The sequence below is a fragment of the Phodopus roborovskii genome, unplaced genomic scaffold (genome assembly GCF_943737965.1).
Source record: "Phodopus roborovskii unplaced genomic scaffold, PHOROB, whole genome shotgun sequence".
Taxonomy (NCBI): domain Eukaryota; kingdom Metazoa; phylum Chordata; class Mammalia; order Rodentia; family Cricetidae; genus Phodopus; species Phodopus roborovskii.
The window spans coordinates 45,690,423-45,704,383 of NW_026126433.1; the positions used below are offsets into that span (position 1 = coordinate 45,690,423).

The 13,961-nt window shown below is 42.5% G+C and overlaps 1 protein-coding gene across 1 annotated transcript; it reads left to right on the forward strand.

The window, feature by feature from the left end:
- Positions 1-713: 713 nt before the first annotated feature.
- On the forward strand, positions 714-2,000 carry Becn2 (beclin 2). Its single transcript, XM_051185774.1, has one exon. The coding sequence runs from the start codon at positions 714-716 to the stop codon at positions 1,998-2,000; it is 1,287 nt and encodes a 428-aa protein (XP_051041731.1).
- Positions 2,001-13,961: the final 11,961 nt, after the last annotated feature.

Below are 13,961 nucleotides of genomic sequence, written 5' to 3' on the forward strand. Positions count from 1 at the left end.
GTCAAAAGCTCTACCTGAACTTTCCTTTTTCTTTCTTTCTTTCTTTCTTTCTTTCTTTCTTTCTTTCTTTTCTTTTCTTTTTTTTTTTTTTAAAGCAGAGTCTCAGCATATACTCCCAGGCTGTCCTGATACTGCACACTGGTGATCAGCTCAACTTTCACTGGGTGTGGTGGTACACACCTTTAATCCCATTACCTGGGAAGGAGAGACCAGTGACTATCAGCCTGTTCTAAAAAGGTCCAGTAAAATCTCACCTCAAAAACAAACTAAACAAACTCAATATCCTCTTGCCTCTACCCCTTGAATGCCAGAATTATAGGCATGTGCCATACCAAGCTTATACTTTTTTCTAAAGATGAGATAAAGGTTTTGGGCATTTTAAGGTGGAATACAGCACAGCCAGATTTTAAGGTTAGAGATTAGTTTTTGATTTGTTTTGTTTGCTTTGTCCAAGGCAGGGGGCGTGTGCTACCACTGCCCGGCTAGAGATAAGTTTTAAGGTGTATCTTGAAAACTTCAAAGGGCAAAAGCAAGATAATCAGCACTTCTTTTTTCCAGAGAAACCCACCGGCCTGTAGGGAGCTATAGGAGATTTACAGGTAGCCCAGTTGGGAATCATGATAAGGCATAGAGGGAAGGGAGAGAGAGACATCTCCAGAGACTCACTGGGCTGGAAAGAAATCTAGGCTGTGGTGGGAGTGCAGACCTCCAGGATGGCATCTACCCTCTTCCTGTGCCAGCTCTGTAACAAGCCTCTGAAACTCTCACAGACGCTCTGTGCACTGCAGGAGGAGCACTTGGAAGCCCAGCATTGTGCCAGCCCCTCCACAAAGATGACAGTTTCTGAGGAGGAGCTACGGGCCAGGACTTACAGCACACCCCTTCCTGGCCATGGCAGGACATTGCAGGAACGAGCCTGCTGCACCTTCACTCTGCTTGGTGGGTCTGTCGCCCTGAGAACTTTGGACAGTATCCAAAATACTACCCTAGAGATCTCTGAAATCGTCTCTGGCCAGAAGGTCGTGGAGCACCCGCTTTGTGTGGACTGCGTGGACAATCTTCTGACGCAACTAGATGCCCAGATCACTCTAGTTGAATCTGACACCCAGAAGTATAGGAGTTTCCTGGAGAGAGAATCGCTGGTGAGTAAGAAGGAGAGGGAGGCCATGCACCTGGAGCTCTGTGCGGAACTTCGGAGTCTGGAGCAGGAAGAAGCAAGGCTGGCTCAGGAGCTGAAGGACATAGACCACCATCATGCGAGAATAGCCGCCGAACTCAGAGCAGCCCAGGCGGAGAGCAAGGAGCTGAATCAACAGAATGAGCAGGTCTTAATGGAGTACTCTGCCTTGAAAATGGAACAGCTGGAGCTGACGGACCAGCTGAGCAGTGTGGAGAACCGACTGGAGTATGCCCAGAGGCAGCTGCGGCGCCTAAGAAAGACCAGTATTTTCAACATCACCTTTACAATCTTGGATGAGGGTCCCTTGGGCATTATCAACAACTTCAGGCTGGGCTGCCTCCCTGGCATCCAGGTGGGATGGGATGAGATCAACGCCGCTTGGGGACAGACAGCCTTACTGCTCTTCACCTTGGCTAAGACAGTCGGACTGCAGTTCCAGAGGTACCAACTAGTTCCCCGTGGGGGCCATTCCTACCTCAGATCCTTGGCTGGTGATGGGGAGCTGCTGTTGTTCTCGGATGGGAGCCACAGCGTCTTCTTGAATAACAAGTTTGACCGTGGGGTGAAGGCCTTCCTGGACTGCCTGCAGCAGTTTGTGGATGAGGTTGAGAAGAAGGGATGTCCCTTCCTGCCCTACAGGATCCATGTGAATGAAGGTATGATGGAGGATGCCAGGGGCAGTGGGGAGTGCTACTCCATCAGGACCCATCTGAACACAGAGGAGGAGTGGGCAAAGGCTCTTAAATTCATGCTTACCAACTTAAAGTTGATTCTTGCTTGGGCTTCGTTAAGGTATCGTTGTAGGAAGGAACCAAACTGAAGCCATTTTGAATAAAACTTTCATTTTGAGTAGGGGTCAAATGAAGTTTAATTCTCAAGACCTCCCTAGGTAAATGACATCCTGCTTGGCAGAGAGAGATGTGTGTGGGTAACTGGTATCCTGGTTTCAAGTTGAGACATGAATGGAGGGCAAGCTGCCCGGCCACACTTGAGTAAACCGGCCAATGAGAACATGAAAAGTGCACCATACAGATAAATGTTCCCAGGGAAGTCCTTGTCCCCGAATCCTGATTGGTGGAGAAATGTAACTAACTTGGCCCAGATGCTGTAGTTTTCAGGCTTAAAAGCTATGTCCTGGCTTGGGGTACACTTCAGCTCCCATCTGTTCTGCATCTCTGATCAGTAACTGCTTGATTACAATAGCTTTCTTTCTGCATTAACTTGGTGTGTGAGTTGTGTTGGCTCTAAGTGGACCCTATAACATTGTCAAAAGTAACTTATTTTCTAAAATAATAGGAAAATAAGATGGTGCATCTCAAGAATGCAACAGGTTTGTGATTCAAAGGTACCATTTTATCTTTTGACAGAGGTTCTCCATAGCTCAGGTTGACCTTAAGATGAACCAATCAGGAATGAGTTTTAATTGACCACTGGCACCATTATGTGTATTTGCTCAGAGTGACCCAGATGTCACCGCTGAGTTCCTATGTGTCTCTTTTCCTTATTTGTATCCTTTTCTCGAGTTCATTTGCACCCAGGCATTCAAAATAATAGGGAGGAGGAACAACACAAAGACATAAGATCACTCCTTCATTGAAAAGTGATAAAGATGAGGATGGGATTGGCTGGAGATGATGGGAGCCAGAGTAGTGGGGTAAAAAAGCTGAGGTTTGAACTTCCTGAGAAAAATGGTGTGTGGGCCTTGGAGGGTGGGGGGTGGGGCAGTCGTCATAGGATCAGACTTCAGGGATTATGAGTTTTTTGTTTTAATGCATCTCTTAGACAATTTCAATAAATGTTTACATTTCCTTAAATGCTTCCAAGTGTGTCCTCTTTGAAGGTGGATTGCCTAGAGCTGACCTGACATTCAATATTGCCATGCTGCAGCCTCTACCGTGCTGGAATTTATGTGCCTCTACAACTGAGGGGTGTCTCTTTTTCAGAGACATGGTCTATATGGCTAGCTCTTGCTAGTCTGCAACTCTATAGATCAGGCATGTTGCCTAGCTTACAGAGATCTGCCTGCTTGCCTCTGCCTCCTGAGTGCTGGGATTAAAAGTGTGTGCCACCACACCCAAGACTTCTTTTTGTTTAAAATTAGCTTTGAAGGCTGAGGTTATAGCTTAGTCATGCTTTTGCCCAGCATACATGAGGTTCTGGGTTTGGTTCAACTCTTGTTAAAGCAAACACTTTGCATGATATGGCTGTGCAATTTCAGTGACAGGAATGTCTGGGAATGAGCTAGAACTTTGTAATCAGTTACCTGGTGTCAAATCAGGTTCACTATGTGCTTAGTTAACTACAACAAAGCAATCTTCGAAAGTGGGATGTAGAAGTGAGAGGGGATCCTGAGAAAGCTCCAGGATGGAAAGGGACCAGTGAGAATGCCACTCGTTTCCTGGGAGAAGTAACTCTGTACCATTTTGTTCATCTGTAAATCGGGGACAGGTGTACATACTCCAAAGCATTATTGAGATGACTACGGAATCAAACAAATAGTAAAGTATTCCTACGACTTCATTTTCCCGATTTTAATGTTTACATCTCACATAATGGAATTAACTCGTCTAAAATTGCTTACACAGGGAATTTGTTTTTTTAGGCAGAATCTATGTAAACAGCCCTAGCTGTCCCGGAACTCGCTCTGTAGAACAGGCTGGCCTTGAACTCAGACATCCACCTGCCCCTGCTTCAGTTCTGGGATTAAAGGCGTGTGCTGCCACACCTGGCTTGTTGATTCAGAGAATGTAAGTTGAACAGTAAGTTGCTCCAGCTGACCTTGAACTCACTATGTAGCCCAAGGCTGGAAGTTCCCGATCCTGCTGCCTCAGCGTCTCCTGAAAGATTACAGGCAAGCGCCTGCTGAGGGCTGTCTGAAGAAGATTCTAGCGGTCCAAGTGCTTCATCAGGTGCTGGAGGCTGTGCATCCCCTGTTAGCCGCTCCGGGATGAATTCATATTCATAAGGGCTTATCTTTAGACACAAGCATCCTGTAAAGATAAAGTCATCCACATTTGGGGAAGAACTTATTTCAGCGGCCAGAGATTCTCTGCTTTTTATCTCGGCCTTTACTTCACTTATTGTAGTCTTGGACCCTCACTCCGCAGCCTGTGCCCCTTAATTCACCAGCAAGCGCCCCTTTGGATGACGTCACGGCGAGCGCCGGTTACCATAGCAGCACCAGGAGCTAGCGAGAACACCCAGTTTTTTTTTTTTTTTTTTTTTTTTCCGAGAACTCGCTAGCGTTCATAAGGAGCTGCATTTACTTTTCTGTTTAGCCCCTGTTTTACGGGTTGCCATTGTAGCGAAACATTATGGTGACCGAAAAAGCAAGTTTTTGGGGAAAGGGTTTATTTGTTTACACTTCGGAGATCACTGAGGGACGTCAGGACAGGGACCTGGAGGCACGAGCTGATGCAGAAACCAAGGGAGTGCTGCTTACCGGCTTCTCATGGCTTGCTCATCCAGCCCAGGGATGGATGGCCCCACCCACAATGGGCTGCTGTACAAATTTGCCCACAGCCCAATCTTTTGGAGACACTTTCTCAATTAAGGCACCTTCTCTGATGATTCTAGCTTTTGTCAAGTTCAACCAGCAACTCCCCCATCCCAACATTAATAGTTATACTCAACTTGGCTAGAGATGATCTTTATGAAGTTTATGTAAAGCCACCAAATTCTTTAAAAATCGAGGTTTTAGTGGCCACAGTCTGGCGCTCCTAAACGTAAAGGTCGTTTCCGCCCTCTAGTGGTATATGTCATTCTGACAGCCATTAGAGGAGACCTGTTTGGGTTTTGAAGTGGCTGGCAGGGGGGAGCTACATTTGTTTGATGCTGGTTTTACTTGGGAGGAAAGACCAAGTGACTAGATAACTTTGAATTGGAGGGTGCAAATCTCATGTAGCCTGTTTATGTTTTCCTGCTTTGAATCTAGGTAGGGTTTATTTTTGTATATGAAGAAAATAACACAGATTGAATAGTCAGACTTGCAGCAGAGACCCTTCTTTTGGACCCAGGACCATCTGATGCCCAAACCCCTGCTCTCCCCAGGACAGCATGCTGAAGATAATGTGCTTCACATGTGGCCTGAACTCGAGATGGGTCAGGATGGACAGGGACAAAGCATCCTGGTAGTTCTTTCTCAAGGCAACTGCCAACTCTAAAGGCTGCAGGAACCCTCTGAGAGTCTTGAGAAACCAGAGGTTTAGGAAGCAGTTCTAAGAAAGACTCTTGGGTATTCTACATCCTGTCAAGCTCTGAGATGATGCTGATGGTGTGTTGGCTTGCTGATCAAACATGGAGTCATGAGTGGACACTAGACCAGTTCTTCTTAGCAGTTACTTCTTAGTCTTTACTAAGAGTACACTTGACAATGTTGAGAGACAGTTTGATATCACAATAAGGGTGCAGCATGTGTGCCCTCAACTAAGTACAGTCCATGGGTGTTATAAAACATTTCACCACCAAGCATTATTTGCTCAGTCTCTTATGTAAAAACTTGGAATCTCTACCCTAAATTGGGTGTCGTGGTCTTCAAATCTGACCGCTATAAGCCCAGCTCTTACCTGAAAGCAGTTTTGGATACAGGGACCACTGGTTTCTCCCACCAATGAAAGTAAACAATACACTTAGAAACCTTATACACTTATTTTGGGAGTAAAGAAGGATGAAGAGGCTTGGAGGACATTTTGTGATAGCAGGATCACAACTAAGAATGCTTTTGGATCCATGAGGAGGTTTTTATGTATACCACCATTGAACTCCAGGAAAAGCCTTTCAAAACAATAAGTTCAGTGGACTTGACAAAGCTCTTGTCTTCCAAGAGTGGCTTTTTCAGGGAAATGAAACCTAGCATCTTATATGTGTTAGATAAGCACTCTACCACCGAACTTCCAGAACATCCTTCCCCAGGGATATCTTGGTATTAGAACTCTCACAGTAAATATAGAGAAGGGACCAACAAATGTTTTCCTTCAAGAGTTAGATAGGACTTTAGGTCATGCAAGTTTTGCAGTCTCTGCTGCAGCTGCTCAACTCTGCCATCACCAAACAAAAGCACTCAAGAGACAGCAATCAGTGAGCACACGAACAGCCCAACAGCATCTAATTCATAAACAGGCCTAGATCAGATGGCCCACTCCCTATGTTGTACCCAACCTTCTTGGGTGCCATGATAAACTCCATAAAATAGTTCTGCTCCATGATCATAAAGGGTTTTCATGTTAGTGTGGTGCTGACATGGACTCATAGTCTCAACAAACTCAGATGTCGATGAAGAGAGAGACCAGTCAGAACACACGGACAATTGCTTGTGCATTTGGCAAAATGTCAGGACCTGAGCACCCTCTTCTGTTACCCAAGTTTATCCTGGCTGCTCAAAAACAAAACAAAAATTCATGTGTAATAATACTGTGAGAATACATAGTGCAGATCAAGATCCAGGCTGGGCAGGGCTATGCAGGGAAACCCTGTCTGGGAAAAAAAAGAAAGAAAGAAAGAAAGAAAAGAAAAGAAAGCACAACAAAACCCTAAATGAAAAAATTCACTTTATGATCAGAGGGAATGATGGAATTATCTTTAGAACACACAACTTACAACAAGGTAGTTACTCAGCTAAAAGTAAATTTAACAGAAAAATCACAACCTAGATGCAAAGGAATAATAGCATACACATTGCCTATTAGTTCCAGTTATATGAGTGGCTATATCTAGACTGAAAATGGTCTGAATCTATCTCCAATAGACAGGTAAGCTCCTGCCATGGCTTCAGGAATCACATGTTCTCTAGCTGTTACTTTGAAGGATGCCTCAATATGGAATTCAACCACTGTGCTATGAGAGGCTTCCCTCCACCCCCTTTGGAGTCATTCCAACCTCTGTCCTGCTGGGCCCAGGTTTGAGTCTGAAGTGCCTCCAAATGGTTCCTGTTGTCAGTCCTCTGGGTCATATCAAGTCCTTTGTGTCTTCATGGCTGAGTCCCTAAACACACATGAGCAGAGTCATCTGTCTCTGTGCACATTCTGTAGCCCCCTTCACCCACATGCTTGGAGCTGTATGCAACAATGGTTACTGTGTCGTCTATTCTATTTTGACAAAAAAAAAAAAAAAAAAAAAAAAAAAAACTTCCCCCCCAGTCTCTGCAAAATTTTGCTCAGTTCTCACAAATTTCTATCCAATTTTATGATTTTCAGTAAAATGTACTAGTGTTTAAACATGGGAATTATTCAACTATCCTTCATACTCTCTTCCAATGTTTTAAAATTTATCACTGGGAGATTTTTACCTAAGTAATAACTCTACCGTATTTACACCTGAATTGTATGTCTTAAGAATAAATTAAACACATGATATTTGGTTAACCAATGTATTTATAAAATGAAAGTTCTATCAAATAGTGCCACTCCCCTTGGGGGCCATTTTCTTTCAAAACACCTGTTATACCTAGGGCCTACACAACACTCAGGGACACTGGGAATGTACCTATTGTATGAGAGGAAACCCATTTTTAGCACCTGTAAAAGTGGAAGGAGTGTATTCCTGCCTCCATCTCCAAGTGCTGGGATTCTATGCATGTACTGTCACACTGACTTCCAAGCTATTGACTAGATGCTTGTGATAGATGCCCTCAGAGATTCTGGAGAGATGATAGAGGAGTAAACATGAATGCAGTCTCTGGCTTCAGACAGAGAACCTGCAGTATACCGGGGAGGCAGTGATGGACAAGGGGGCACATAGCTATGCCAGTCACAGGAGAAGAGGTCTAGGTGCTGGGCAGGATTTGCTAGGAAATATGGTTTCTTAGACGTAGAGGAATGTGGAAGAAAGTCTTCTGAAGACATAGGCAGAACAAGGCAGCCAGCAACTGGGGCAGTAATAGAAGGGGTGGGACTGAAGGAGGGGGAGGAGCCTGGGAATAAAGGGAAGTGCGGGGTGGGGGTGGGGTCAGCGTGGTTAAGGGTTCCAAATGCAGGAGGAGAACCCAGTACAAAAGTGGCCGAAGGGCTGGTGAATCCCAGCAGCTGATCAATGTGGGAGTCCATGGCAACCAGTGCAAACTCCTAGTGGAAGTTGATGGGATAAGTTTGTACCTTGAAAAAAATTATCCATCCATGTAGGAATGTGGAGTGTAGACAGAGCCTTGAAGTGGACAAGGGAAGAAAAGATGGAAGTTTGGCTCAGGAAGGTTGTGATCTGGATTGAAATATTAGACAAGTTTGGAAAGCTATGAAGGAATTAAGGAGGAAACCGGGTAATAGCAGCAGCCCAGAGCAGATAGAAAGCCACATGTTCATAATTAGTGGTTTTATATGGCTACAGCAGCTGCATGAGCAATGCTCCATTGTCTGGAAAACTGGGCTAGAGTCAAGCTGATGTGGGGTATCAATCGTGGTTAGACTGGAGTGCCTTGGAGATATGGATTAGCATGCACAGCTTTGAACCCACTGCAACCGGGCATGGCTTCTCAACCTGCATCCTAACTCATGTATCACCCGGCAATAGCTGTAGTTTCACTATTTGCTTGTTGTTTGCTTAAAGTTCATCTTTAAAAGTGTTGGGGACACAGTCTCATATAGCTCATGCTAGTCTCAAACTCTGTGTAGTCCAGGCTGATCTTGAATACCCTTTCTCCTGCCTCCTCCTCTGCAGAGCTGGGATTGCATGTGTGCACTGCCATGCCAGGTTTGTGTACATTGGATGCAAACCCCCAGGTTCTGGGCATGCTGGAAAGACACTCCCTTTAGGTACAGAATATTGCAGAGAATAAAAGAGAACTCAGGAATGAGGAGATGAGAGAGAGAAGGCATGAGGGGTGGAAAAGGCCCTTGTTCCCATTGTTGATGTTGCCCCATATTCCACTCATGCATGGCTGATCAGGAGTCTCCAAGCTCGGTGACAAGGAGAGATTAAGTGCAAAAAGAGAATGAGAAATTCAGAGATATTTTTCATCTTTGAGACATAGCCTGTCTATTCAGTGGAGGCCAGGAAGACATGTACCTTCTCTCTGTTATTGTATAGAATTTCTTCAGGAGGGTGGGGGAGATTGTTCACAGAATAAAGGCTTTTGTTCCCAAGCCTGATGACCAGAGTTCAATTCCCAGCATCCACAAAGTAGACGGAAAGAACTGCACATTATCTTCTGACTTCCTGGGGCACGCCATGGTATGCCCCCCCAACCAAATATAAATAAACAAACTAATATAATAAGTAAATAAACAAATACTTCCCTGGAATAGCAAAATGAAGGATAGAGAAAGGAAGACAAATCCCATTTCGTAAAACCCTAACTTTGACTCCTTATCCCCAGAGTTAAGTGTTATGAGCCGTTTTTCTGCCAGCCTGGTTCCACCATTGCACCAGCCCCAAATAACACACAGAGACACTGTATTAAATACAAAGCTGTTGGTCAGTTACTAGTTTCTTATCAGCTGGCTCTGTCTTAATTATTAACCCATTTCTATTAATTTAAGTATTTCCACGTGGTCTTATCTTACTGGAGAGAGGGGCCGGTGTTCTCTCCATCTTCCGTGTTGAACCTCCTCCTCCTACTTCCCCTCTCCTTGTTGTCTCCTAGTCCCACCTATCTTGCTTTCCTATTGGCCAACAGTGCTTTATTCATTAACCAGTATGAGAAACATAGTTACAGAATGACATCTCCCATCATCTCCTCTTTTCTGTCTAAAATAAAAAGAAGGGTTTTAACCTTAGCGTAGCAAAATATATCACACAATGGTTATCAAATAAGAATCACAATATTTAGTCCATTAACATTTAGTAAGATTTAAAGAAAATATTCTATCATCTATCCTATCTTTGTGAGTCTAAAGTCTTATATGTAACTTATCTTTAATCTTAACTAAGGAAAACTATAACAATAACTATCTGTCTTCAACTCCATCAAAGACCACAGAAGGATAGTATGTAAACACTAGAAATGACAGAGACAACTCACTGCCTGATCAGTCACCCGAAGTTCTTCTGTAAGGTCCTATCTTTAGCCTATAGGCCATAGTGTGTCTGGAAGACTCCTCAGCAAAGCAGGAAACTTTAAACTGTCTGTCTGTTTTGGCAGTTTGTCAATCATTTTTCTCTGTGTCCTGCAGACTGTCTGGCAGACTCTTCTATGAAGCAGGAACTCTGTGGCAATGTCCATCTTGTATCAGCAGTCACTTTCCTGTGGGTCCTGTATGTTCAGTTTATATAGCATAAAGTCAAACAGTCCAGACAAGAGCAGTATCTTGCCCAAATGGCTAGTTTTGCCATATTGGAAGTAAACTTCATAATATGTTTCTTTGATGTCCATCTTCCTTTCTGACGCAGGTGGTGTTGCCAGGAGCAGTTGTGCCTCACTGTCAAGAAAAACCCTAAACCATCTTAAATGCCATATTCTGTAGGTCTTTGAAAGGTTTAAAGAATGCCTATCCATCTTAAATACATCTCTGTATATCTAGAAATCCTAACTAACTTAACTATTAGTTTTGACTATTATAGGTAAAACCTAACTTAAGTTTTGACTATTATAGGTAACTAAAATCGGTACTAAATTATACATTACATTTCTAAATGATCTATATAAATGATCTAAGCAAGTGGAGAAAGATACATATCACAAAATTAACCTTAAATTTGTATCAATAAATGAAAATCCATTTTAAAACAAAGTATTCATTTCTATACCATAATTCCCCCTTTTACCTTTAAAAAGATTGGCTGTGATCATTAACCATTTATAACTGACCCCATTTAAATGAAAACAAACATAGACAATATTTGGCAATTTGGGCATCAGTCTTTTCAAACTGCTTCCGGTTGGTAGGGGGTACTGTCATGGGGATCCTAATAAGATACAGAAATCCAGGCTGTAGTGGTCTGCAAGCCTGCCTTGTCTCAGCTGTTTTGAATGTCCCATCACCTGGGATACTGCTTCAGGGGTCTCCTTTGCTCAAACCACATTAGTCTGGAAGGAATCCACAGCTTTTCATTTTCTGTGGAAACAAAAATAGTTACCTGTCCTTGGACTTACATTTTGAAGTCAAAGCATTTTTAAAATATATAAATTGGATTAATCTAACAGCATTTTTTAAAATAGTTGTTGCTATTTCCCCAGCAGTCAAACGATTTAAATACAGTGTAATGCCATAGAATATCCAGACTCTCTTTGTGCTTTCCATCTTTACGTGGCTTTTTTATTACTCTATTTCTTTTACTTCTATTTTTTTATTTTATTTATTTTCTTTAATTTTTTATATTTATTTTACATATCGATCCCAGTTCCCTCTCTCTCCCTTACTCCCTCTTTCTCTCTCTCCCACCCTTCCTGCCCCAACCACCCTCCCCTCCCATGCCTCCCCACTCCACATGTAGAGTGATGCCCTCCAGGAGGGGTCATCTAAATCTGTTAAGTCATTTGGAGTAGGGACTAGGACTTCTCTCCTGTCTCTAGGTTAAGGCAGTATCCCTCCATGGGGGATGTGCCCCCAAGGTCCTTTTGTATACCAGGAATACATCCTGGTTCCACTGTCTGAGGTCCTTTAGACTGCTCAGGCCTTCTAGCTGAGACTCATATTCAGGGGGTCTGAGTCAGTCCCATGATGGATTCCCAGCTATCAGTCTGGGGACCCATTAGCTCCTCCTTGTTCAGGTCAGCTGCCTCTGTGTTTCTGAAACCTGGTCTTGTCCTTCCTCTCTGAATCTGGATTCCAGTTTAGCTCAGTGTTTAGTTATGGGTGTTTGCTTCTGTTTCCATTAGCTACTAGATGAGGGCTCCATGATGGTGGACAAGTTAGTGGTCGATCTCATTATCAGGGAAGAGCATTTATGGTAGCCTTTCCACTGTTGCTCAAATTGTTAGTTGGGGTCAGTCTCGTAGGTCTCTAGACATTTCTCTAGATTCAGTTTTATCTTCAAACCTATAATGGCTCCCTCTTTTATGCTCTCTCTCTCTCTTCTCTCATCTATTCCTTTCCTGACTCAATCTTCCTAGTCCCACGTGCTTTCCTCTCCTCCCCTTCTCTTTCTCCTAGTTCCCTCTCTACTCACTGCCCCCCCACTCCCCATGTGCTCTGGAGATCTTGTCCCTTTCTTCTTCTGTGAGGGACCTTATATGAATCTCTTAGAATGCTCCTTGTATCCTAATTTCTCTGGAGGTGTGAATTATAGGCTGGTGATCCTTTGCTCTATGTCTAAAATCCATATATGAGCGAGTACATACCATGTTCCTCTTTTTGTGACTGGGTTACCTCATTCAGGATGGTTTCTTCAAGTTCCATCCACTTGCCTGCGAATTTCAAGATTCTATTTTTTTTCCTTCTTTCTGCAGAGTAGTATTCCATTGTGTAGATGTGCCACATCTTCTTTATCCATTCTTAAGATAAAGAATTTATCTAGATGCCTAGAGGAGCATCTCGGTTGCTTCCAGGTTCTTGATATTACAAATAATCCTGCTGTGAACATTATTGTGGTTTAATAAGGATCAAGATAAACAAATAGACCGAATAGATGTTTATTCAGGGAGAAATAACTTACAATCTAGACAGATGAACACCAGCAAGTTCCACCAGATGCTCTCCTCTCCGCGTCCCGCCAGCCTTCCTTTCCTATTGGCCAACAGTGTTTTATTCATTAACCAATAAGAGAAACATATTTACAGAGTGACATCTCCCATCATCTCCTCTTTTTTGTTTAAAATAAAAAGAAGGGTTTTAACCTTAACATAGTAAAATATATTACATAACAGTTATCAAATAAGAATCACAGTTAATAATATTTAGTCCATTAACATTTAGTAAGATTTAAGAAAATATTTTATCATTTATTTTATTTTTGTGAGTCTAAAGTCTTATATGTAATTTATTTTTAATCCTAATTAAGAAAAACTATAACTATAACTATCTTTAACTCCATTAAAGATCATAGAAGGATACTACATAACTCTAGAATGAAAGAGACAACTATCCTGGTCAGGCACCCAACCTTTTTTTGTAATGTTTTATTTTTAGCCTATAGGCCATAGTGTGTTTGGCAGACTCCTCAGCAAAGCAGGAAATTTTAAACTGTCTGCTTGTGTTGGCAGTTTGTCAGTTACTTTTTTTTTGTGTCTTGTAGAATGTCTGGCAGACTCTTTATGAAGTAGGAACTCTGTAGCAATGTCCATCTTGAATCAGCAGTCAATTTTTTGTGAGTCCTGCATGTCCAGTTTATACAGTATAAAGTCGAACAGTCCAGACAAAAGCAGTATTTTGTCCAAATGGCTAGTCTTGCCATATTGAAAGTAAACTTTATAACTTTATACATGTTTTTTTGATGTCTTTTTTTTTTTTTTGGACACAGGTGGTGTTGCCAGGAGCAGTTATATCTCATTGTCAAAAAGAAAAGAAAAAAGCCCTAAACAATTTTAAATGTCATATTTTGTAGGTCTTTGAAAGGTTTGAAGAATGCCTATTTATCTCAAATACATGTTTGTATATCTAGAAATCTTAACTAACTTAACTATAAGATCTGACTATTATAGGTACTATTTATATTTTGTACTACATTATACATTACATTTCTAAATGAGTTATATAAATATAATACTTATGATATGTATACATATCACAAAATTGACCTTAAATTTGTTGAGCACATGTCTTTGTTGCATGGATGTGGATCATTTGGGTATATGCCTAAGAGGGAGATTGCCTGGTCCTGTGGTAGGCTGATTCCCATTTTCCTGAGGAACTGCCATACTGATCTCCAAAATGGCTGTACAAGTTTGCACTCCCACCAGTAGTGGAGGAGTGTT